Here is a 27,351-nt window from a genome sequence, read left to right as displayed (position 1 = left end):
TTATCTCATACCTACTACTGTTAAATTATTAACACTTTCTTCAGTCTGCCTTCTCACATGATAAATAAGATTCAAGGAAGTTTTCAGACCCCAATGTTCTTTTCATTGTAGGTCAAGTGACACTTCCTTCTTCATGGTGATTGATAACCAACACTTCTTTAGGGGAGTTAACAATCTCAAAGAGACCACAGAATGGACATATCTATATAACAATTCTCAGTTATGTCCTGTTTCAGGGCTGCATAACATGAGTTATGCAATGGCTCTATTATGCTTGTGTCTGTTTCTGAACCAGCGACCAATTTTAATTTGATCAGAATTTCTGGTCCTCTTTTTTCAACATATCAATCCAATTCAGTCAACTCACTGAATTCTATTCATTACAATCCAATATGTACTTATAGAACTCTGGATACAAGTTCTGATGCTGAAGAAGAGGTTCAGATATTTAGAATTGGAAGGGACCACAGAGGAATCTAGCCCAATTCCTTCAAGAAATGTTGCTTCATAGACTTGTAAAAACAAGCAAACAAAAAAACTTTGAAAACATTTTTTCCTTCACAAAAACGTTTATCTACTTATTCATTTATGAATGATTATTTTAAAGTACATATTTGGTATACAGTTTACTAAATAAAGCATTCTCTATGATAACCCACATTCTTTGTATACTATAATTATAATGTTGATAGTTTGGTACTATCAATTTAGGAATCTAAACAAAGACAAAAATGGTCAAAAGGAAGCAAAAAGTAGGTTAGCATCTTCATAGTATTTCAGGTCCTTATCACTTTGTACCTGGACTCCTGAAATAACTATGTGCCAAACTAGTCTTACCACCTGAGTCTTTCTCCCTTTGTCCCTTTCACTTATTGATACTGCATTGAATTAATCCTACCCCCCTCCCAAAAAAGGAAATTTTAACTACATCATTTTATCACAATATAAATTTAGCATTGGATGAAAGCATTATTTTTAAATAAAAGGCAACTGAGGTCCCATTAGGATAAGTTAGTTTTATTAGGCCCTTGAGAAGTAGTATTTTAACCCAGCTCAGATGATTTCAGAGATGACTCTATAAATTATATTATTAGTTAATAAATTGATTGACAGATTGCTTTTTTGGGGGTTTCATGTTTGTGTGGGTAGCTAATACAACTGTAACACATCCATTTTCATCTGGTATGACAGAAAGTATACACCTTATCTGTACTACCATCAGAGAGAAAAGTAAATACAAAGTAAATATCAATAATTTTGTTCAGAGTGATGGGATCAGAAAAGTAATCATGTAGTGTTTGGAAGGGTACCCTTACCTAAGCCTTGAAGGAAACTAGCGATTCCAAGAGGTGGGAGTGGAGAAGAAGGACAGCATTTGTGCAAAGGCTCAAAAGAAGGGAAGAGAAAGGAAATTAAATAAGACTGGAAAAGTGGACTGAAGCCACATTGTGAAGATTCTTGAAAAGTCATCTTCTGTAGTCTTTATGCTTTAGAAAGATTAATTTGGCAAGTATGTGGAGGATGCAATAGACAGAGACTGGAAGAAGGAAGACCAGTTAGGAGGCTACTGCAGGAATATAGGAGTTAATGGAGGTAGAATTAACAAGGCTTACAGAATGATTGGATAGGAGAAGTGTAGTAAGAGTTGTGAAGCAAGTTGGGGACTTAGAAAGAGAAGTTAGGAGGATATATAATGTTAGATATGTTGAATTTGAGATGCTTATGGGTAATCTGGAAGATATCCAACAGGAAATTGATGATGCAGTACTGGTTCTCAGGAGAGAGAAATCTTCACTAAAATGATCATTGAGCTAAAGATATCTGATGAGCATGTGGCCTTAGGGTATCAATTTGCAGGTGGAAAAAGAGAAGATAATTATCAAAAGAGATGTAGTCACATAGGTACAGGATTGAGTACTGTCAAAAAAAATGAGGGGATGGAAAGAGCATAGGAGTAATGAAGAGACTTAGAAGGATCAGGTATAACAATTTGACAAAATTTTTATAATTTTACTTTGAATTGATTCTTATGCTCTTTACCTTATCAATTTAAGAGATGCATTATAAAATATCCAAGTCTGATAGTTCTGGATATTCTTTAATATGTGTTAATACTGTCAAAAAGTTGAATATTTGAGAACTAAGAAAAGGTCATTGAATTTAGCAATTAGGAGAGAGCAGTTAACAGTCTATTTGCAGAATCAGAAGCCAAGCTGAGAAATTAGTGGGAGGTGAGGAAATGGAAGCAATTAGTATTTTTTGGTTTGTCTGATTATGAAAGGGTGGAAACATACATTTAAAAGTTTGTTTGCAAGTAATAAGAATGTAGACAGAACCTTTCCTTGTTTCACTACTGCCAAGAGAACAAAGTTCAGTCTTTATATTTTAACATTCAATGCCCTTGACAATATGTTCAATTGCATCTCACATTGCTCACTTACAGAAAATTAATACCTTAACTCATGCCAATTTCATCTGCTCACTATCCAAATGACATATCTTGTAATTGTACTTTTTAGTATAGACCTAAGCAGTAACTATCAATGACCCTGGGGCAAACCACTGAATTTTTGTTTGTGTTATTCCACTGGAGAAAGGAATGGCAAACAACTCCAATATCTTTGCCAAGAAAACCTTAGAGGGGGTGGCTAGGTTGCACAGTGGATAGAGCACTGGCCCTGGAGTCAGGAGTACCTGAGTTCAAATCCGGCCTCAGACACTTAATAATTACCTAGCTGTGTGGCCTTGGGCAAGCCACTTAACCCCATTGCCTTGCAAAAGAATAAATAAATAAACCTAAGAAAAAAGAAAAGAAAACCTTAGAGGAAGTATTGGCATGCTATGATCCACTGAATCAGTCAGACTTAACTCACTTAACCTTTCTTCTTATCATTCTTTCCATCTGAAAAGCTCTTCCCTGTTCTCTATATTTTGAATACTATCAATATTTTAAGTCCCAGATGGGAAAGATTATTTGCCCTCTTCAGTTCACAGGTTTTCTCCTTTTTATTGATCACTGTTTAAGTGTTAGGCTTAGAGTCTCCTGATCTAGATTTGAAGCCCACATTCCATAACTTAATACCCATGTGATTTAATTTTTTTCATTTGCAGAATGGGGTGCCAGTGTACCTCAGTGGTACTTCAAGATCCAAATCTTTTATCTTCATCCAGTCTGTACCTTCTCTTCCATTCATTTAGCACTTTTCATGTTACTTTGATTTTTTTTATGTTTTATATATCCTGTCTGCCAAACTTGACTGTAAAGTCCTTGAAGGCAGGGGCTGGGTCTTATACTTCTTGGCATATTCAGTGGAACCTAGAATAGAGCACATAGTAGTCACTCACTAGCATAAAGAACATTGGAGCTTTATTTACAGTTTTTAATTAATTAGAACACTTGTAACAGCATCATAGAGGTAGAGCTAAAAGGGAAAGTATTTAGTGTATTTGCTCTATACACAATGGATACAATATTTAAGACTCTTGAAAGGAAAGGCAATGCAGTTCAGCTGAGAAGAGAGTAGACCTGGAATCAGGAAATGTGTTTTTTAATCCTGCCTCCAATACTTACAAGCTGAATTACCTTGGACAAAATATATGGCCGGGCCTCCCCCACTTTGTCTCATTTTCCTTATCTATAAGATGAAGATTAAAATTCCTATTTAATAAGGATAGTTGTGAAAATCAAATGAGATAATGTAAGTAAAAATTAAAAGTTTTATAAATATATTTAAAATTTAAGCACTGCCTAGAGCTGGTTATATCTAAGTTAGGGAGTGCTGGATTTGGAGGCTTTAGAAAGACTTTAGTACAAATCTTGTCTCAGACATTTAAAAGTTATGTGACACTGGGAAAATCATTTAACTTTTAAATATCTAGGGACCTTAAACTCTAATTTTAGTATGGTGAACTCCCAGGTAAGGAAACTCCTTCCACTAATACTGCTGACACCTTCTTTGCAAGTCTTGAGGGGTTGCATGGACAACTGATAAATTTAATGACTTGCCCAGGCTCATAGTCAAGAGGCAGGATTTAAATATAGTTCTTTTTGGCTTAAAGGACAGTTTTCTATATATTTAAGCCATACTATCTTTACTCATGAATTCACATGTGACAAAATGACTGAAATTAGTTCAGAGACAAAAACCTTTAGTTTCAGGTTAATTTAGAATTCCTTAGTTTTTATAACATGGGGGGGGGGGCTGTCCAGACATATAGAATAGTATAGAAACTCCTTGTACCAATGCATCTGTCAATATCCCCAAAACTGTGAGGTAATCTTGAGAGGTTAATAAGTTAATAAGTATTAAGAAACAGCATTTGACCAAAGTAACTATTGTTTTCTTTTGCAACTTACATTTTCTTAGCCATAAGAACAATTAATGCAAGTTAGTTCAATGTAGACAGATGTTTAATTAAGGAATTACAGTTTTCATAATTAATAAAATGCTTTTAGACATTTATTTTTCCCTAAATTTGGAACAATTCAGCATATGCTATATAAACTACCTCAGAGTTTTTGTTGCACAATTTAAATGTGAATTATTTCCAATTATAATAACAATAATAATAATACTAACAATAGTAATATCCCATATGGACCTGATGTTACATGAAATTGAACAGTTTCATAGGAGGGAAGAAAGTAATGGTAAAGGAAAAGAAAAATTCAGATGGTTTAGGAGACAGGAGTCATGAGAAATTGGTTCATTCACTTACCAACTCTATGCTCCTGACATCTTCAAAGTATAAAATGCCCTCTCACGACTACATTTGAAGTTTCTCTTCTCTCATTTGCCAGCCAATATTATTTTTAATCTTCAAATTATTTTTTTCATAAATGACCAACAACTTATGCTCACTTAATTCCTTCATTTTGTCACTTTGTCTAAATCTACTCATCTATTTCATTCATTAATTTAACAAATATCTATTGAGCATTTATTCGATAATATGCAAAATACTTTAGGGGAAACAAAGAATAAGAAAATATTTGGAGATCATATTTTTATTTTTGGTAACATTTAGGCTTTTTAGCATTTCTCTGATTTTTGAACATATACACTAAAGCTTGCTACACAGTTCATACTGTTGTCCCAAGGAAATATTTCTTAAAAGATTTAATGGTCCTGACTTAGACTAGACTGCTGAAAGTGAAAACCTTTGTTGGCACTAACAGTGATATCTTTATGGGAACAAAGGAAGAGACTCTGGATCTATTTGTGATTGTCTAGAAATAAATTGAGGTTCGCTACTCCTAAGTGACCCTTAAAATCTCATGTTCTGGACCTGCAATAGGAAGACCCAAATTCAAATACTAGTTCAGATATCTGACCAGGACAAGTCACAATTAGCCTCAGTTTCATCATCCATGAAATAAAGATAAAAATAATCACTTACTTCACATAGTTCAAACAAGATAAAGTCTGTTAAGAGCTTTGTAAACCTAAAAGTATTAGTCACAAAAGACTATCCCTGTCTTTTAGTAAAATATCAAGTAGTTTAATGAAAGAGAATACCATCAGAATAATGCTGTTATGTACTGTACTTTAATAGAGTTAGATTGTAGATTCTTCAAGGGTAAAGATTGCCTTTTGCCTCTTTTTGTATCTCCAGTGTTTAGTATTAATAAATGTTTAGTGATCAAGGGGTTAAACCTTCTTTCAATACCTAAAATACTTCAGTTTCATGTAAAACAGGGATATTAAATAAAAGCCACAAAGTATTCTAATGAATCAGTAGCAAAATGTCCTTAAGCTCTTTATCTTAGAAATATTGCAAATGGAATCAATTTGTAATACATAATGAGCTTTACATTTCTGATGATAATCTTAAATAAACATTCCAGAAATGGTGAACTTCACATTAACTTTCCCATGACTTACCATGGCCGTTCTGAAATAATATATGTTGCTATATTCAGTAAAAAAAAAAAAAAGAGTCGTTTATTTTGCTATAGAAAGTCAAACAGTAAGTGTATGGTGAAACTACCTGGTGACTAAAAAGGAATATTGATGTGTCCTTTGAAATTTTATAAAATATATAAAAATAGTAAGCAAGTTAACAATACAAGTATATTTTGGTGTTTTATTTTATTAAGAAGAGCTAAGCTCCCCAGATGGTCATCTGCCAGCACTGCATGGGTTATAATGAAAGAAAATTACAAATCCATTTTCTTATCACTCATAGCCATATAGTAAGCCATGTCACTGATTCAATTAACTATCTATGTACACTGCTTTAAAAGAGATAACTCTGGCAAGGCTGCTGTCTTTCTTTAAAAAAAAACAAACAAAACCAATGTGTAATGAAAAGTTCATTTTAAAAGAAAAAAGTTAATGATGAAAGTATTTAAGAAAAGAATTTTCAAAGAAAAAATAGATTGTTATTTTTTTCTTTTCTAGGATTTTTTTCAAGAGGTCAGTCAAACTTATGGAAAATAAAACAAATTCACTGGAAAGTATATATTACAAATTTATCTTGGGTAAGAAATAAAACTCAAAGTAATAAGTAATATGTTAAATGTGTAATTAATCCATCATTTAACATAATCATTGCTTTTTTTTTCATTGAATTGGCTTTAATGGAGTAAAATTCCATGTTTGTCACCAATACTTTATTGTAAGTGGTAACTTGCACACAAATTGAAGAATAAAAAATAATGTTCTATATATAAAGTAGCTTTTGCACAGACTACTTTACTATGCACAGTGATCATAACACAATCTAATAATCTTCATAATAATTTCTGCACCAAAAGACACCTAATCAGACAACATATGAACATTACAGTGAAATGACCTCACAAGTCCAGTGAAAATTCAGCATAATACAAAACATGTTGAGCTACTGCAAATGACATCTTTAAAACATCTTTAAAATTCAGTAGTAACTTAAGTAGAGTCTGAAGCAGAAATTTGTTGGGTAGTTATAAGTCTTTTAAGTGAAGCAACCTCTGTAGATAAATTTGATATCCCTTGTTTTAAATACAAGTTCCCTGAGTCAGAGACATTATACACATTGTCTTTAATTTCAATAACTCCAGTTTTGCAACTATTCTGAATTTTGCTATTGAATTCTTTTGTATGCCAGTGTTCTGGTTTGAGTGACCAATCTTGAATGTTAGTTACTTGTACAGAGAAAGGAGTAAGGGAAGAATGTACCATATTTTGTTTATCATGCTTTTCAAGTTCAAAATGTCTCTTGGATGACATATCAATAGGTGAGGAAAGTTTCTGTGTGGCATCAAATTCATTATCTAATGTTTCCACTTTTATTTGCATGGCTTTGGCTTTGATCCGAAGCTTATGTGGTAGTGCAGAATTCACTTCTGGAACTTTAACAACTGTTGCATGTATGCTTTTAAGATCCACTGGGGAATGAATTGGGCCTTTGGGAACTTGTTGCTCATCTTCTCCATCAGATGACTTGCCTACCACCACATCATCAGCTTCTGATGTTCTTGGTGAATTGCTAGAAGATCGATTGACTTGTAACAAGGGAGGTGAATGAGAATAAGTGGAGAAGTTATTTCCTATGTAGTTTTGATAAATGGATGCTGTGTAAGAACCTCTATCATCTCCTGACTCTCTTGTACAACTCTCTAATTCTACAGGTTCCTGTTTTATGTCTTGGAACTTATCCTGAGGACTTATGCAATTGTTCTGAATAGGACTCTCCTGAGAATGCTCTATTGATGATACTTCTGAGACATCAGACAAAGAGCTTTGAGGAGAGTGTTTAATGACAGAAATGCAACTAGTTCCCACTATAGAAGTTTCATGTTCATCCACAAATGAGCTAACATTTGATTTGGTTGTTTGATAATCTTGGAAATACACAGTTGTAGAATTACTGAGTTTCTGTATCTCTTGAGCATATACTGTAGAACTAATTAAACCAAATTTTAATTTTAGTGAGAGTAGTTCTGCTTTTAAAGAAGCATTCTCTTCTCCCAACGCAATTAGTTTGTTTTCCAAAACCAGGTCATTCAGTCGCCGCTTCTCACGAGATCTTTTAGCAGCTTCATTATTCTTTCGTCTTTTTTCCCAGTACATAGCATCTTTTTTTTCATCTGGAATAAACTCCCGTTTTCTCCGACAAGCTGAAGATTTGTTTTTTCCACCAACTCCTTCATTAAGTAATAGATCTTCATTTGTATTCAAGTCCTCAGACACATCAGTTAGAGCAGAGTTAAGCACTATCATCTTGTCCACATTTCTACTTGTATCAACAAGTGCCTGTTCTTTTTTAATGGTCTGCATTTTTCTTAACTGCATCAGAAAAAAACTTTAATTAAATCTTTTTTTTAATCTTGTGTTGCAGGGCAAATTATATCTCCAGTATTTCGCAAACCATAATTCTTAAAAAAACTGTGGGTTTATATCCATCAGCATTCCTTTTTTTATTTCATATTGCAAAAGCTCTTCTTGCTAAATGTAGAAGTGATCTGCAATAGATAAATTAAAACAAGAACAGTTACACATCTCTGAGTTTTGTCTTTGATAAACTGCCACTTTTATGCCATGCTACTTTTAAACCATTTTAGACATTCAAATTAATTACTCATTTAAAAAAAAACAAAAACTATGGTAGAAGTTCATTTGACAAAGGGCAAATAATTGAAGCACAGCCTGATATGAAATCCTCATCCTGTCTCTCTCAGAAATTAAGACCCATAATTCTGGAACCTGTCTATTACTTAAGTCCTATGGAATTGCTTAAGAAACAGAAAAAAGTCTCAACTTTGCACAGAGTCAACTTGCCAGTAAAAGTCTAAGGGGAAATTTGAACTCAGCTTCCTTACACTCCAAACTAAATACTTTATACTCTGTCCTCCTATGTTATACAGCTTCTGAAACTTCAAAAGATCTGGTTCTAAATTTTCACAACAAAATATATAAACTGAATTTGTATTACCAAAACAACTAAAATATGATTCATATAAAAATGATTTATAGGAAAAAACCTGACCACAATGTAGTCATGATAAAACTTTCAATAACTGGTTGGTTTAGTAACTTAGTTTATTTCAACAATTAATTCTCTTTCAGTGGCAAATGGTCTGCTTTTCAAAATATAGGAATTTCTTTTGAAAGTATCTGGATTAGACAATTAGAAATGTTTTATATTTCTAGCTTCCTCAAAATTAATTGAGTAAAATTTCACATAGCAATGTGATAAGCTTTTTTATATTATGTTACATTTTTGGACTAAAATAAACTCTTATGTTAATCAATTAACACATAGACTATAAGAAGAATTCAATGCTAGAACAATTCAATGCTAGAAAGAATTTTATTCTTAGCGGTAAAAAATTTTGAATTGAGGGCATAAGAGAAAATTCAAGTACAGGAAGAATTAAAGTAAATTTCATTTTATCATGTCACCCCTCAGAACTTCTAGAATTTCAGCTGATAGGGAATTTGATGATCCCAAAGGTCCTTTTCATCTTCAAAATATTAGTTATTAACATTATTAATATTCTATTAATAAAATACTTAAGTTCTGATTTTGACTTTACAAGTTGCTTGATATTAGACACTGAATCCAAATAAATATTAGAAAATTTCTGAATATTCACATTTTTTGTAGGGATTACTTAATAAGGCAGATGCTCAAATATAACTCTCCACTTAGCAGTGACACCTGATCCTGTACATTGTGAATAGTTTTATACTAACTAAAGAAAGTAACTTTTAACATATCAGATGGGCAAATTTTAAAGTACTTTGTTTTTTACAGAAAGTATAGAAAGTGATGTAATAACAATTTTATACCAGATTTCTCTGTCATTAAAAAAACCATGATTAATTACTACTACATTACATTGTCTTTGATGATATAATCTTATGGAAAATAAGAATAGCAGACACTTAGAAAACTATTTTTTAAAACATCTACTATTTAAGAAAATAATACTTAGAAACAGAGTTTTCTTTTCCTATTTGTCCTCCGTGAAAAAACATTTTCTCTTACCTATAAAAAAGGTTTTGCCATCACCAAAGGTATTGAGAAAATTAGTAATTTAGTATAAAGATAAGCAACTCAACTCTAGCCACCCATTAGCCTTCATTAGATTATATTCATAATTTAGTAGCATAAAATGAAACTAATGGGGTTAAATGACTTGCCCAAGGTCACACAGCTAAGTAATTATTGTCTGAGGACAAATTTGAACTCAGGTCCTCCTGCCTCCAGGCCTGATACTCTTATCTACTGCAACACCTAGCTTCTCCTAAACAATCTTTTGCTTTGCTCAAGTGATCTACCACATAACTTCTTTTCCTTTCACCAATTTTATATGTTCTTTATATCTTTCCTAGTTCTACGTTGATGGTATTTTCAATTTTTGAGAAATGTATTTATGATTTGATTCTTTAACTGATTAGCTCAAGAGATACCTTGGGAAAGGAAGAGGCACAGAATGCTGGGGCCACCTTTCCTTTCTCCTCATGCTTCCCCTTCATTGTTTTCAACAATTTTCTAAGTTCAGGGGGTCCTTAACCTGGGGTCAATAAATTTAAAAACAAATTTTGGTAACAGTTTACTTCTGTGTCCTTTATTTTTAATCACTTACAAATCATACAGTCGAAGGGATCTGTATAACAAAAAACAGTTAATGAAATAGGGGAAATGTTAAGAGACAGATACTCTATAATTAATCTGTTCCTTCTGCACTGAAATGTTAGCAACCAACCCCACTTTCCCTCCCCTCCTCCCATTCCATTGTCCAAACTATCAGATGAGGCCAATGAACTTTCAGTAAAGAATCTTGATCCCCCCCCCCCACACACACACATACACACTCAGTAAATCCCTGCTTCAAGCACAAAATAAGCCTCTATCAACAAAACAATGGATCCTACTGGCCATCTGGAAGGATTGTCTTAGACCTACCACCGTTCAACTACAGTACCTCTTAGTAATTCATTTCTGCTCTTGGAACTACTGTAGATCCTCACCTGTGGCTTCCTATGTCCTCCTTAAAAGCTCAGATCACTCTTCAGTGGTGCAGTGGTGAAAGCACTGGCCTTGAAAGCAGGAAACTGGAGTTCAGATCCAACCTCAGAAACTTTAAGCTTATCAGCTTTGTGACCTGGGGTAAGTCACTTAATACTGATTGCCCCACATCCAGGGCCATCTCCTGTCTTATCTGGCCACTGGACTCAGATGGCTAGGGAGGAGAAAGTGAGGATGGTGACTTAGCACACAGCACCCATCATTCACGTGCTAGTCATAGCCTCACCTCCCTGAGGTCAAGCTGTTCTTTGAGAATGAAGGACAAACATCTACACTCAGCAATTGAGGCTGCTCACCTTCCTTTGGAGGATGGCCCCTGCAAGGGGGCGTGACATCCCCCAAACTCTTCTACCCTTTTGTTTATCTTGTCTGATTATGCTGTTTGTCTTGTTGTGAAGCTGACCGGCTCTGGGGGAACATGAGTTCCCAAACTCTCCTTTCTCTTCTTACTTCTGTTAAAATTCACTTCTCTGAAGCACATAACCTGTAAACTTTTTGTAGTAACTTCTAACTGTTTAAACAACCCGTGAATTAAAATCTTATTCTCTCTTGCCTCTCTGAGTCAGAGATTGGTGAAGTCTTCATAAAACAAACCCCCCACAGAGACCATTTCCTCTGGCCAGCATTAAGAAACCTTGTTCTAAACAAAAACAAACAAAAAAAGACCCAAAGGGGCAGCCCCGAAATCAGGAAGACCTGAGTTCAAATGTGGTCCCAGCACTTAATAATTACCTGGCTGTATGACCTTGGCCAAGTCACTTAATCCCATTGCCTTGCAAAAACAAAACCAAACAAAAAAGGAACTCCTGTTCTAAGCATAATTACCTTGCTACTTCTGCAACCTATATTAGTGGATTCTGGCTAAAATCTTCATTTTTCCATATTTCAAATATTTTCTATATAGATTACCAATTATTATGTTTATACTGTCTTTAGTATGTTTTGTATTCATTTTAAAAGTAAAAAAATTCTAACCTTCAGCAGTTTCATTCATTTAGAGTGGCCTTATGAAAGTCTTCATAAACATTGTATTCAGTAGTTATCTTCTAGAACTTAATACTGGAATTTGTCTATCCTTTAAGAAATCAGGCTTTCCTCTGTACTATGCAAAAACATCTTTACTGTATAATTTTTAAAATATTCATTCATAATGATAGTTTTCATAAACCAAAACGATTCTAACAGAATTTAAAATCATACATATGTTTCTGCATAATATATATTGTTCTCTTCATATTTTCTAATGTATAACACAGACCTTGACTCATCATTTCTCTTCCCTAGACTTGTTTGTTCTGATTAGATTTTTCTTGGTGCTATGAAATTATTTTGATGTATTATACTTATTGTTGAGATATATACTCTTTTCAATGAAGAATGAATGAATAATGAAAACTTTTTTTTAATCTGCAAAAAAGCATTTCATAAAGACCCTTATTTATACTTTGGGAAAAGCCAATACATTGAGGGGGAAAAACTTATTTTTTACACATGTTTAAATATGTATCTGTCTCTCCTATCATTTAAAATAACACAAAGTCAAAATTAATGTGTCAAAATTATCAATCAATATGGAACATTAAAAAAAATTTCACAGAAACTTGCTATAATCTTTAGAATTTGTCTCAGAAGATCTCATCTATCTCACTGAATATTCCATAAAAAGTATTATCAAAAGTTATGAAACAAGCTTGGAAAACTGTGTATTTTTCAGTTTACTTAAGCATATGTAAGAGCTCAGTGATTCTAAAGGCTGAGTGCAAGTTGATTCCTCCATGGGACAACCCAAAGGAATTATATTTTATCTCACAGCAATCATTTTCACTTTATTAACAACTTGTTAACTGATGATGTCATCAGGAAGAATCCTCCAGATTTTTCTGACTTCATTTCAACTATTTTCCCTTATGAATAATTTCATAACTACTTTATCACTTTCAGCAAATTCTATTCTACCTACATTAGTCACTACTTAACTTTTCTTTTGATAAATTATATTAATAGCACCAAATGCTGTTAATGATGTTATTGTGACTCAAATGAGATAACACTATGTATATAAAGTACTTCTATGGTAGATATAGAGGTTAGTTATCCCCCTTCCACTTCACCATTATCTCCATGGTTGGCATAAGAAATTAAATAAGAATTTTGGAGGAATTTTGAGTAAGCCACAGAAAATGTGGAAAGATGGCACAGACCAAATACTTATCCCAAATTTTATAAATAGCAACCCACAAAAGAAGAAAAAACTCAAATCTTCTCTGTAGGACCAAAATATTTATGCAAATTTATTTTGGGGGGAGGAAGGGACACAGCCAGTCCCAAACCCCTGTGATGTGAAGAGATGATGGTAATGCGAATTATTCAATTTATTATTTTGTTAATTAAGAGTAAAAGGAATTTTATTTTATTGAGTGAAAGAAATTTAATGAAGCTAATGTTTCACACACCTCACTAAAATAATAAATAAGCATAATTAAGCACAAATTTTCATTTTAAGCTCTACTTATCTTTAAGAAGACACATCATTGAAAATTAGCTTTCTACTTGTATTCCTAATCAGGGTAGCTAAATGTTGCAGTGCATAGAGTGTATCCAATCTATCTAGGAAACCCTGGTATCTAGAATGTCCTGAACTACTTTTGTGACCCTAAGCAGTTACTTAACCCTATTTGCTTCATTTTCCTCATTTATAAAAAGAACTGAGAAGAAAATGTCAAATCACTCCAGTTTGCCAAGAAAATCCCAAATGGAATCATCAAGAAGTGGATCCAACTGAAAATAATCTCAGAGTTGGAAGGAGTATTTGAGGTTATCTAGTACAATGCACATCTGGATACTAAGATCTTCACCACAACATACCAAATAGTCATCCTGTCTTTTGATCCAAGGTGCTTCAGTGAAATGTAATCACTACTCATTCTATAAAGCAACTCAGTCAATTATGATATAGTTCTAATGATTAGGAATTTTTTCCTTATCTAAAGAGTCTGAATCCACTTTTGTATAATTGTCACCCTTTCTTGGACCAAATAAAACAATTTTAATCCCTCTTCCACATAACAACACTTTCATTTGACAAATAAACAAACATCAGGTCCACCACCAACTCCTTCAATTTTTTTCCCTCTAGATTAAATATCCCTACTTCCTTCAACAAATCCTTAAATAGTAGGATCACAAAATTAATTAACTTACGTGTCAGACACATGCTAAGGGAAAGATACAAGAAAAAGAACTCATAACCTGCAATGGAAGAAATAGTATCTTGTGTGAGAAGGTCAGTATTGCTGTTGAAGAGCAAGTAGGGGATATAAGGTAAAGGAAGTCTGGAAAGGTAGGTAGAACAGATGAAAAGGGAAAAGGGCTTCTAAACACCAAATAAAAGATTTTAATTTTAGAGGTGATAGGATTTATTGAGAAGGGGGTTTATGAAACCAGACCTACACTTTAGAAAAATCACTTTGAGGACTGAAGTAGGGAGAGAGCTATATGGCAGACAGATCAACCAGCAGAGCATTTCAATAGTATGAAGAGATGAGGATTTAAAAGGGCAGAGAAAAGTGACATATTTTATGAAAGTAAAATTTATAGATTTTGACAACAGATTGGCTGTGATAGGGCAGGGAAGGGGTAGGGATTGAGATTGAGGAAAAGTTGGGAGATTGGGAGAAAGGTAGCCCCCTAGACAGTAACAGAAAATATTGGGAGGTTAGGGGAAAGATAAGTTGAAGATGTTTATGGGACATCAAGTTTGAGATGTCTAAGAGTAGGTAGAGACTTGAGATGGAGGTGTACAGAGAGGATAGAGTTATATAATTCTCAATGAATTTGGGGGCGGCAGCTAATGAGATCACCATGTGAAATAAATAGTATATAGAGAGAAGAGAAATAGATTCAAGAAAGAGTCTTTAGAAACTAAGAAATAAAGAAATATTAAGAGAAGCTCCCCTCCAGATGCCTTTAAATTATGACTGTTACCAAATTCTAGAGTGATAGAACCCACAGAAAGACTGAGTGAAATAATTTTCTGGACCAAGACAACTTGGAAGATACACAGGAAGGCTCTATTTCACCAGGGTTGGAAAAGGCCAGAGTGGACTGGGCAGTGCTGGCCTCTGGAGCAAACTGGCTCCAGTCACTCAGTTACAGCCTCTGGGGTGCCTATGTCTAATGGTAGCAAGGACAGTTTACAGATCTCTCAGGGTTTTCCAGGAATCACTCAGGGTGGATGGAAGGGAAAATTTTGAGGGATTTAATGATCTTGAACTGCTAGTATTCCTGCATCAGATGGTACTAATACTCACATGAACCTATTCATTTATTAGGGCAGTTAGAAGAAGGAAATATAGACAAGGTACAGGAGGAAGCTGAATATGAAGGTATATAATAAAGATGGAGATAATGGGTGAGAAAGGAATATACTGGGAGAAAGGGAAAGGAGGCAAGAAAAGGCTTTTGCCATGGTGTGCAAAGGGAAGTTTGAGGGGGAATGAGTGTTCATTCTCACTGAATGTGACTCAGACAGGAAATAACATCTACACTCACTAGGGTAGAGAAATCTATCTTATCCTTAAGGAAAAAAGGAGAGGAAAGGGATGGAAGAAAGGGGCCAGGGGTGGGGTGGGAGGGGGTGGTGTAGGTGGCAAAGGAGGGGTAAGATCGTGGGAGAGGGTAGTCAGATACAACACACTTTTGAAGAGGGATAGGGTAAAAGGAGAGAGAGAATGAGGGGAATAGGATGGAGGAACATACAAACAGCAATAGCAACTATGGGAAAAACATAATGAACCAACTTCTCTGATGGACTTATGATAAATAACTCAATCCATAACAAAGACAGAGTCAATGGTATCTGAATACAGACTTTTTTTCCCTCTCACTTTATTTTTCTTGACATTTCTCTAGCTTTGTGGGGGAAGGGTGGATTATGTTTAATTTTACAAGATTATTGTAGTAATGGGAAAAGATAAATAAATAATATGAGAGATTAGTTTTAAAAAAAATTTAAACACCAAATCCTGAAGAGCAAAGAAGAGATTGATAAAATTGAAAACAAAAACATTGAACAAAAAAAGAACAAGAGATTGTTCAATAGTGTCAAAGGCTACAGAGAGGGTCAAGGATGAGGACTGAAAAAAGGTCATTGGATATGGCAATTAAGAAATCAAAGTGGCTCTCAGCTCTTCTCCAAGCTCCCTGCAAGGATCTGCTGCTCTGGTCAGTCGCATTCCTGAGCCAAGATGGTGAAGGTCGGAGTCAACGGATTTGGCCGCATTGGGCGTCTGGTGACCAGGGCTGCACTCATCTCTGGCAGAGTAGATGTTGTGGCTATCAATGACCCCTTCATTGACCTCAACTACATGGTTTATATGTTTCAATATGATTCAACCCATGGCAAGTTCAAGGGCACTGTCAAAGCTGAGAATGGAAAGCTGGTGATCAATGGAAAAGCTATTACCATCTTCCAGGAGCGGGATCCCACCAATATTAAATGGGGAGATGCTGTAGCTGAGTATGTTGTAGAGTCCACTGGTGTCTTTACCACCATGGAGAAGGATGGGGCTCACTTGAAGGGTGGAGCCAAACGGGTCATTATCTCTGCCCCTTCTTGCTGATGCCCCAATGTTCTTGATGGGAGTGAACCATGAGAAATATGATAATTCCCTTAAGATTGTCAGTAATGCCTCCTGCACCACCAACTGCTTGGCCCCCTTGGCCAAGGTCATTCATGACAACTTTGGCATTGTGGAAGGACTCATGACCACAGTGCATGCTATTACTTCTACCCAGAAGACTGTGGATAGTCCCTCTGGCAAGCTGTGGCGTGATGGGCATGGTGCTGCCCAAAACATCATCCTTGCTTCCACTGGAGCTGCTAAGGCTGTAGGCAAGGTCATCCCTGAGCTGAATGGAAAGCTCACAGGCATGGCTCAAATATGATGACATCAAGGAAGTGGTGAAGCAAGCATCAGAGGGACCCTTGAAGGGCCTCCTAGGCTACACAGAGGACCAGGTTGTATCCTGTGACTTTAACAGCGACACCCACTCTTCTACCTTTGATGCAGGCGCTGGCATTGCCCTCAATGACCACTTTGTCAAGCTTATTTCATGGTATGACAACGAGTATGGTTATAGCAACTGTGTAGTTGACCTCATGGTCTTCATGGCCTCCAAAGAATAAAATGGGAAGCCATGGATGAATCTTCATCCCCAGCCAAAAAAAAAGTTACATCACTGGGGAGCCCATATGCCTAACATGCGTTCCTCTACCAGGGATCCTGTGCCCCATTCACATCCTTGTCCCAAAGCACCCCTGTAGTAGGGGGGAGAAGTCTAGAGTCCTTTATTGTGTACCATCAATAAAGTCATCATATTCAGTGAAAAAAAAAGAAATCAAAGTAATTTAAGAGAGAATAGTTTTCATTGAATAATGAGACCTGAAACCAGACTGCAGAGTTAAAAAGAGAATGGAGAGAACTTACTGTAGATGTTGTCCTCGAGTTTAATTGCTATGCATAAGATGATACCTAGTAGGCATCAAGTAAGTGTTTTCTAAGGGACAAGGAAACATGAGCATGTTTGTAGGAAGCAGACAGGAAAAGGAGAGACTGAAGATAAATGAGACAAAGTCAATCAGTTGTAGAATGGAATGAATTACCTGGTTGTTGAGGGCTGAGTCTTGGGAAGGAAAAGGGCCACCTCATCAAATGAGACAGGTGTGAAGGAGGAGATAATGGCAGAAGACAAACTGCTTACTCTCCCATGAACACTTTCTGCTTATCAATGTTCTTAAAAGTGTGGAGCCACAACTGAACACAATATTATGAATTCTTTCCTTTTTTAAAAAAAAATCTAAGAAGGCATTAATTTTGTTGTTTCTCCTGTCCTGGATATTGATTTTTTTTTCAGCACAACCTAAAATGGCATTAACTTGTACAGCTAAGAACAAATAGGATTTTATTGACTAAAATTTTATGAGGGAAAGTAGCCTAGGAAGAATGAAAACTCAAGAATGAATTTCTGTTATTGGATTGGTAAAAATGAAAATTGAGGAAAATGGAAAATGTTGGAATGGAGATGCTGTAAGAAAACCTACACAATGATATAATGCTGATAAAACTGTGAATTAGTTCAGTCATTCTGTAAAACAATTTGAAACTCTATCCCCAAAGTTATAAACCCATGCTTTGATATACTAGTGGAACAAACCTCTACTTTAATGAGATGAAAAGAAGAAGGACCCATTATATAAAAATATTGCTAGTAGCATTTTCTATATAGTAGCTCCAAACTAAGAATTAAGAGGGTGTCATCTGAAAAAATTATGGATATTAAATGGACTATTGTGTCATAAAAATGACAAAATGAACATAGAAACTGGGAAGACCTACATGATCTGATGTAAAGAGAACAAAATTACATTAACAAGAAAATCAACTCCGAGAGACTTTAGAACTCAGACTCAATTAGTTCAGAGACTGAAGATATATATTACTCAATCTACACACACTCATCCTCTGCAATGAGAACTGGACATGTTCAATGAAGTGTGCTTCATTTTGCTAGGTTATGCTTTCTTATTTTGAAAGTTTTTCCTGTTTTTTTTTAATTTTCTATTATAGCATGAGAAATCAATTTTTTTTAGGTTTTTGCAAGGCAAATGAGGTTAAGTGACTTGCCCAAGACCACACAGCTAGGTAATTATTAAGTGTCTGTGACCGTATTTGAACCCAGGTACTCCTGACTCCAGGGCCGGTGCTTTATCCACTGCGCCACCTAGCCACCCGGAGAAATTAATTTTTTAAAAAAAATCACCATTGGCAAAAAAGAAAAATGATACAAATGTTTTAAAATATGGTTCAAGGTAGGCATCAGTATTGTTTATCAGTCATATTTGTGGAACAATTTTAGCAAATTATATTTTACTCTGGCAATAAGAGCTTTAAGTATACCCAAGAGGGAAGTATCTAAAGATGCATCGTAAAGTCCAATTTTATTCAATTATTTTTAAAAATAAAAATTTATCAATAGCAAAATAATTTCCAGATATCTCCTGCTATCACACACACACACACACACACACACACACACACACACACACAAACACACACACACGCACCCTTCCTTTTGTTATAACAAAGAAGAATGCAAAAACCATAGTAAAAACTATAACTTAAAGCTCATGCAATATTATTCACTCATGTCCTTGAAACTCTACAAAAAAGAAAAGAGAAATTCCTTTCTTCATTTCTTTTCCAGGGATAAGATTGGTCATATCATTTAAGCAATATTTACACCATGAAATAATGGATATAATACATCACTTGTAGTCAAGAAGACCTGATTTCAAATCCCACCTCTGAGGCCTTGCATGAACCTTAATATAGCTGAACTTCCATTTTGACATTTGTACCAAGGGAGTTACAATATTTGTAATTCCTATCTCACTAGGTTGTTTTAAGGTGATAAGAAAATACGAGAAATTTTAATTATATATCATTCACCTAATTTTGAGCTTCAGTTCAATGTTCTACCCATCCATCCATCCATTTGTGAGGCCAATTTTTTGAATCCAAGGGTAAGGATTTATATTCATCTCTGCTATCTTGAATCTTAATAGATTTATGCAACTGTCCTGGCCCATCAAGATCTTTTTGAATCTTGAATCTCTCACAAATCTCCCATTTTTGTGTCATGGATCACACATTACATATTCACATCTCTTATCTCTATTTTCCCCAATGTGGTATATTTCATTAGAAGTCTTTAAAATTGTTGATAGCAGAGAAAGAATGTTTCATAGCCTACACTACCTAAAAATTTTTTTTCTCTCAAATATTTAAAAATTTACACAATAGAAAACTAGTAGCCTGTCCCCTATTTGTTACTTTTTTTTTTTTAGGTTTTTGCAAGGCAAATGGGGTTAAGTGGCTTGCCCAAGACCACACAAGCTAGGTAATTATTAAGTGTCCTGAGACAGGATTTGAACCCAGGTACACCTGACTCCAGGGCCCGTGCTTTATCCACTTGACACCTAGCTGCCCCTTTGTTACTTTTAATTAACTATCTTTATAATGGAAATTTTGTTTTAAATGATCTCATACCTATATACTGCCAATAGTCAATGGCATAAAAAAGAATCAAACATATTTGCCTTGCCTTGCCCCTAAGTTCATCATTTATCTAATATGCCTAGCAACTGGTATAGTAGAAAAGAATGTTGGATCAGTGGCAGGACTGGATTCAATTCCTAACTTTGCTGCTTACTACTTATACATTGGGAAGTCACTTAACCTGTCTGTGCCTCATAAACCTGTCTTAAAAATGAAACTATTAGACCAAATGATCTCTAAAACATTTTCTAAGTGTGGTTATATGAAAAGTATTGTTAAAAGGAAATTTTTCATGCTGAACAGAAATCAAGTTAAATTGCATAACCCTCATTAAGAAGAAGGTGATTTGTTTTTGATGTTTTTTGCCTTTATGGAAGCAGTTTAAAACTTCATTCATTAGTAGTTTAATTTATGTAAAGATTATAAATTGAAGTGAAATGTGTGTGAAAATATGGCAAAAAATGCATAATTGAGTAAAAGAAAATCCAGAAAGGAAATATTTCAGGTTCATGGGCATTTTCTTAGCAACCTTTGCATAAAGCAAAAAGATATTCTGAATATTTATATCATTATATACTTAAGAAAATTCTGCCTCCAAAAGGTAGTTTCACTAGTCTTGAAGTTCTTAGAAATTTCAACTTAATATGCAAAACCTACTAATAAATATCAAAATTTGATCAATGTACTAATGAAATTCAGTTTTTATTTTTCCTCTTGGACAATCTGATAAATTAGCTGAAATGTTAACATAAAACAAAGCTTCAAAATTTTGATGCTTTTATTGATGACATTTTATTATAGCAACATAAATATTTTCTTTTTTATATATGTAAAGTATTAAAGTTTAAGAAATTTTCGAATGATGAACTTAAATGAAAGTGGTCAAGTACAACAATTTAATTCACTAAGAAAACAGAATCTGTAAACAAAATGCAAAACTAAATGTACAGATATACTTATCAGAAAGCAATTACTTAAATAATTTTAAGAGTAGTATGAAGTTAAAAACACACATAGAGAAAACCCTACCAAGAAACTGAAGGTAATAAATTTTAGAAGGCTTAAATGATGGCATTATTTGGGAGTACAGAGAGCACCTAAGAGTTCTATAAAATAGGGAATATTCTTCGATGGCGGACAAGTAAATGTTCAAATGGTTTAGACTTCAGGAGAAAATTTTCAAGATAGAGAAAATTGGCTTGTAGAAATCCAAGAACACTGACAACTCAGTGGACACTGAAGAATGAAACTACAAATTTTTCTATATATAACATGGAAGGAATAAAACATTAAAAAATGATTAAAAGGGAAATGAGGGCAGCAAATTAATGTCCCTGATCTCCTTTATATTATTCTACACTTTGGTTCTGAGTAACAGGGATGGTAGATCCCACTGATTTTTACTATAATTTTCCTGTGAAGAGGATAAATTAAAAAAATCATAAAACAAGTTTATCTTTGGCATTAATTTGTTTACTGAGGGTCTGAGGATCCCAGGAGGGTAAAATGATTAAATACACAATTCTAAGTTAACTAAAAGGCTTGTAAATGTAACCCTTATTTTTGCCTATGCACAAAGACTATGGAGATTGTTGTTTTCTAAGAGTATAAAAGTATATGAAATGCTGCAGGAAAAAGGTTATACTGGTAGTTTTTTAAAGTGACTGTTGACAAATGCCTAATTGTGCCTCTCTCTATGGTGGAGTTAGGAATAGAGTGCTTTTTTTAAAAAAAAAAAACTTTTTTAATCTATGAGGATCAACTTAATAAAATATAAAAGAGAAAGTGATGTTTCTTTTCACCTTGTTAGAGAAACTGACGTGGGAAAAAGAAATGAAGAGAAACACTCTATCTGTAAAATGAGTTAGAGAAGAAAATGTTAAACTACTCCAGTATCTTTGCCAAGAAAACTCCAAAAGGGGTCATGATGAAAAATCAAGACATGACTGAAAAAAATGACTAAACAGCAAAAGTTCAAGTGGAAGGATGAATTTGGCTAACATACAAATTACAATTTAACTTGCTACATGTAAGGGCATCATCCTTTTATATCTGCTATCTAGACAAATTCTTAATTTCAATGAAATGGAATATACAAGATACAATTCAATAAAAACAACCTATATTAGCATGTCATTGAAATTTTTTAATCAGAAATATGCTGATATGAAATTCAAATCATTTGAAAAGTAGTAGTCTACTACAGGAATATTATTCACAGAGAAATCTAAAGATAATTGAAAAGAGGTGATAAAAATTTCATGTAATATTTAATGCTTAAAGTTTAAGTCAACATTCTCAGACTATTAAGCAAATCTCTCAATAAAAAGTAAGTTTAGAAAAATGCAAGACAGCAAGTAATGTATCAGTGCTAGCAAATACAAGCATTTCATTAAGAAAAATAAGAAAAATTGTCAATGATCTTCCTCTAATTTGAATAAAATCCTAAATATAAATATGCCTAGTTATGTTTCTTTTTTCTTTCGTTCTTTAACTTTAATGCCTCAGTGCCATATGAATTACAACTGAAATATGTACAAAGTTGGTATTCTGTCATTAAAACAAAACCCTGGGCATATGACTACACCTTTTCCATTACATAGCCTTAATCATGAATCTAATAGTTATCTATAATGACCATAGAAAGGTCATCTGAAAGAATCTGTTTTAAAATAGCGAATCAGAAACCGTGAAAAAAGTTTCAAGCAAAGATTTTTATTTTTTAAGTACTTGCATCATAGTGATTTTATAAATGCAATTCACAAAGATAAGCTTTCAATCCTAGCTAACCAGTGTAGGAAACCCTTTCCAAAACTAGACAGCCCTCACTAAAATTTAACATCAAAAGGGGATGTTTATCTGAACTAAAAGTTCTTTTTTATTTCCAAGAAGGATAATAGCAATTGAGAGTTTGGAGACTAAGTCTCCAAATCCCAGTCTCATTATGTGTAAGCACATATGCACATGCACGATTTACCTCACATGATTGTATTTGCCTTAGAAAGATGTGCCTTAATAGAAAATATTTTTAGATTTCAATGTTATTAACAACAGCATAATGTAACAATTTCACAATAGCTTAATATAACATAACAAAACAGATCAAGATTTTAAAAAATTAAAAAGAACAAACTCAAAATTCAAGATAACTGTCTTTGGAAAAAATAACAGATCTGTGGCCAAACGGAGTAATTTACTAAATTAAGTCCTTAAATAAATTCTATGAAGGCTTTGTGTTGCAACAAATATCACATGGATCAAAAGAAATGAAAATGTTTGTATTTTTTAAATACTGGCTAGACTTTTCTGAAACTAAATGTTCCAGAGTTGTCCAAGAGTTTAAAAGCCGAGGGACAGTAAACATTACCTTAATATTGCATACAATTTGCTATATTTTATTAAAAAGAGATGAAGCAAATGTCACCACAATAACTTTCCTGTCCATGGACAGCAAAGAATGTTTCGTTTTCATGTCTATTCAAAGAAGGCGGAATATTTTAAAATCAGATCTTCTAAAAGTCATTCCCTGAAAAATGTCTCGAAAATCTATTGGAATGACAGTATCAGAACAGTGTAGTAAGATCCTGCCCTTCACTTTGAACCCTGCCGATCACACGTGACAACTACTAGTCATACCTATTGGATGTTTTGTAATAAAAAAAAATACCACCTGATAGGGTTTATCCACAGGACATAAAAATATAACGGGACTGACATTACGTTTCTCCTCCGTTTGCTCTAAAGAACACAGGAGCATATGGTCTAGTATCCACCACCCAAACTTCCATCTCCCTTTGGGGAAGGCAGGAAATCGATGAAGGGTGGATGCTCCACTTTTCATTTGATGTTGGAAACCAAATTCTGTCCCTAGAACAAACATGTTTCCCAATCAGCAGTCATAAAAAAAAAAGAGTAAAAAAAAAATGAAGTCCCCGATTTGTGCAAAAGATAAAGAGGAAGTATTGCTTAACAATTTGCAACACGACAAACTCCTTTTTTTCTTCCTGCTTTCTCCCAGAATGCCTCCCACTTCTCCCCCACCCCTCCCATTTTCCATTCTTGGAGGTTTCCTCTTCCCCTCCTCCTTTTCTTCTCCCTGTATTAATGAACAGCTTTTCCACATTCCACACTACATGACTACAGGCGCATTTCGGCTTCTTCCGGGTCCCTCAGCTCTGCCAATTAGTCCAAGATCACTAAGTGGAGCACCGCATTCCCCAATCCCTCAGAAGCTACGTTTGATCCGAACATCCACGGCCCCACGCACACACACGCAGCTCCTCTCCCCCAGCCTCCTCCGAGGATTTGCTGCTGCATTCCTCCCAGTCCCACGGCGCCAGCGCCGCTCCCACCCAGAACAAAGAGGAGAATGAGAAAGAAGCGCAGAACCATGGCGCCAACCCCAGATGCGGCCAGTGTCCTTTACCCCACGCCTTGGAGGCAGGGCACTCCTATCTTCGATTCCAACCCTGGCCAGCCCGAGTCTGCTTCATTTATTACCACTTTCTCACACCACCATCCTACCGCCTCGGACAAAGCTGACAATTTCTCCCACCGTTCTCCACCACAGTCTCAATTTAAACCCAATAGAGGTCTTACTTAAGGGATAAGGCTTTAGGAAGGAGGGGGTATATATAGTTTGCTCCAAGGACCTGCTGATGGCATTGGGTCAGCAGAAAAGGGAAATGGGGCCTGGCCACTGGCATTATCTTCCAGAAGGAGGAGCTGTCATTCTCTTGGCCTCCTAGGGAAAGCTTAGACACCCCCCTCAACCTAAGCAATAATGTAGACAGCTGTGAATAGAGGAGAAGTTTAGCTAAGGAGATCGAGGTCCGTGTATGCCCTACACCAAATGTGTTGGACTATGGATAGGCGTTTGCAGAGAGAAGCAGAGGGAAAAAATAAACTGATAGACTAATAAACTTAGAATAGGGCAAGTTTCAGAAGGGCTGTGTATTACACGGATACAGACACACACAGCCCATGCATTATTCTAAATGAAATCTAGAAAAGCAGCCTAAAACAAACTAATGACCTATGTCTACCTCCTACAAATCACATTAGTGGGTGGGAGTGGTAAATCTTATCAGAAGGAAATACTTGTGACTTCATTGTTTCTAATTACAAATGCCCAGAAGAGAAAATGACTCCTTTAATCTTCTGGGAGCTTTTTAGTGAGCAGCAGTTTTCCTGACTTTATTTTTTAGAGTCACCTAGGGAAAATGCCATAAAAAATATGGGATCATCAAAATGTCTCAGACCTGGAGCTAAAACCTCAGTAAATGGCTCTGAACGTCTACTTGCTAACAGTTCTGGAGAAAACACCAGAAATAGCACTGTGAAGCCACAATTGCTAAATTGTGATAGGGCTAAATATAGAAGAACTCAATTTCATTTTAGGGTATATGACATTCACCAGCATGAACTAACTCACGTCTTACCCAGTTGCCTACTTTTCTATTTATAAACATCCTTTTAAAAAACTGCTACCTTGCCATTTTAAAAAAAGCTCTTGCCCTAGTTTCTTTGTAGTTAGATTATAAAAATCGCGTAATTAGCTCCCTCTTCCTCTGCCCTCTGCCAACAAATTCTGTGGTTACATAATGCAACATTTCCAGGAACTATTAGGTGATCTGTTTTGCAGTGTCTGAAAAACCAATTACACTCAAGTGTGGAGGGAAAGGGGTTAAACAACAACAACAACAACAACAAAATTCCCTTAATGGAAGGGAAGAATTTAACTGACTTAATTCTTTCCAGATTTTAAAAAACCTCCGAGACGCACGGTAAGATTAAGTAGCTTTCCTCCTCACAATCTCAAAGCTAACATTCAGCTAGAATGTGTATATTTTTGTGAATATTAAATTATTTATTATTTAAGATAGACTATAGATGTAATTTATAAATCAATTCCCCCACGCTGCACCAAAATTATAGAATCGTTGCGCGCGGCACACACACACACACACACACACACACACACACACGCACGCACACACGCACACACCCATTCTCATAATCCTAGCCAATATTTCACAGTGGGAGGATTATGCAATGTATGAAAGAACAAACCTCACAGATCTTCCTTCAGGGTTTAAAACATACTATCGATAAAACGGTGTGGAAAACAAAGGTAAGGGCTGACCTCCCACACAAAAACAATTGTGGAACGGGCATTTTTTTCACCACCACCCCTTTTTAAAACCTCGTTTCTCAACCAAATCAAGTATTTTTAGCGTTCCTCCGCCCCTCACGTTGTCTGCTTTCCTCCCCACCCACTAATCTCCCTCCATCCCTGGAGAAGAGGGAGTGGGGACGTGAGTCAGAAAACCTTTTGCTGCATCCTCGGAAATGAACTGACCTCAGAAGAGCTGCCGTAAGTGCTTTTCTCTATCAAAACATCAGTTTTCCTTAAATACAGTCATATTATGCAACTGCAGGGTAGAGAAAGGGAGCAAAGTCTACGTGCTCGAGAAGGGGGGTTGCAATCAATATAGATTCCTTAAGGTGGAGATTCCCACACTGACATCAGCAAAAGTTTGTCTAATTAATGAATACACCCGTCTAGAGATGTAATATTAAACACTATTTTATACACACACACACATACACTTCTGGATGTGACAGCAACTTTTCGAAATTACACATGAGTAGGTGGGGAGTGGAGAGACAGAGGGATTCAGAGACACAAAGGGAGAAAATGACAACAAAGCCTAGAAATATTAGTACACAGCTTGTGTAATTACCTTTTTCATTTTCATCTTGGCCCGGAGAATTTGGTGGGAGGGGCAGAAAACGCAACAAAAAAGCCCGAAAAGAGGTCTCCCCGGAAAGTCGCAAGTGAACCCGATACCAACACCCGGCTCCAAGCCTCGGCTCTCTTGGAGACAGAGGCTGGGCAGGGTAGAGGGAGGTCCGGGTTCTGCTGGGTGTGCTGGGGCAGGGGCTGGGGGACAGCATCAAAGGGGCTCAAGAGCCGTGGCTCGCTGCGGGGCTTCACTCCTACCTCCGGGCAGGCCCGAGGGCTGCTATCGCAACACACAAGAGACAGCTAGTGGCAGCACTTCCTGGGGTCGGAAAGAGGGGGCACGGGAGGGGGATGGGGGTGGTGGTAGAGGAGGAGTGATGGGAGGGGTCTACCAGCCAATAATAGCGGGGAACAACCACTGCGCCGCCGCCGCCGCCGCCGCCGCCGCCGCCGCCGCCGCCG

At 35.6% G+C, this 27,351-nt stretch overlaps 1 protein-coding gene, 1 long non-coding RNA gene and 1 pseudogene across 6 annotated transcripts in view; 2 read left to right on the top strand and 1 right to left on the bottom strand.

Annotated features, from left to right (window-relative positions):
• Positions 1-818: 818 nt before the first annotated feature.
• NFIL3 (nuclear factor, interleukin 3 regulated) lies at positions 819-27,296 on the bottom strand. Of its 4 annotated transcripts, none has more exons than XM_074206639.1 (2): positions 27,282-27,296; positions 819-8,449 (listed from the first exon to the last, which is right to left on the bottom strand). In XM_074206639.1, exon 2 carries the CDS (start codon positions 8,277-8,279, stop codon positions 6,894-6,896), a length of 1,386 nt encoding a protein of 461 aa, XP_074062740.1. In that variant the 5' UTR covers positions 8,280-8,449; positions 27,282-27,296; the 3' UTR covers positions 819-6,893. The 4 variants fall into 4 exon arrangements, with proteins under 4 accessions (XP_074062740.1, XP_074062738.1, XP_074062739.1 ...); XM_074206637.1 differs by lacking the exon at positions 27,282-27,296 and adding an exon at positions 26,888-27,254 and having other exon boundaries at positions 819-10,507; XM_074206638.1 differs by lacking the exon at positions 27,282-27,296 and adding an exon at positions 26,888-27,254.
• LOC141502073 (glyceraldehyde-3-phosphate dehydrogenase-like) lies at positions 16,209-17,345 on the top strand (annotated as a pseudogene).
• Positions 26,253-27,351, top strand: part of LOC141502074 (uncharacterized) — a 57,822-nt gene continuing 56,723 nt past the window's right edge. For both annotated transcript variants that reach the window (XR_012472374.1, XR_012472373.1), the window contains exon 1: positions 26,253-26,517. This is a non-coding gene — a long non-coding RNA (uncharacterized LOC141502074). The remainder of the gene's footprint in view (positions 26,518-27,351) is intronic.

The sequence above is a fragment of the Macrotis lagotis genome, chromosome X (genome assembly GCF_037893015.1).
Source record: "Macrotis lagotis isolate mMagLag1 chromosome X, bilby.v1.9.chrom.fasta, whole genome shotgun sequence".
In the NCBI taxonomy this organism is placed as follows: domain Eukaryota; kingdom Metazoa; phylum Chordata; class Mammalia; order Peramelemorphia; family Peramelidae; genus Macrotis; species Macrotis lagotis.
Note: the sequence above shows the minus strand (reverse complement) of the source record. Positions and strands in the feature narration are given on the sequence as shown.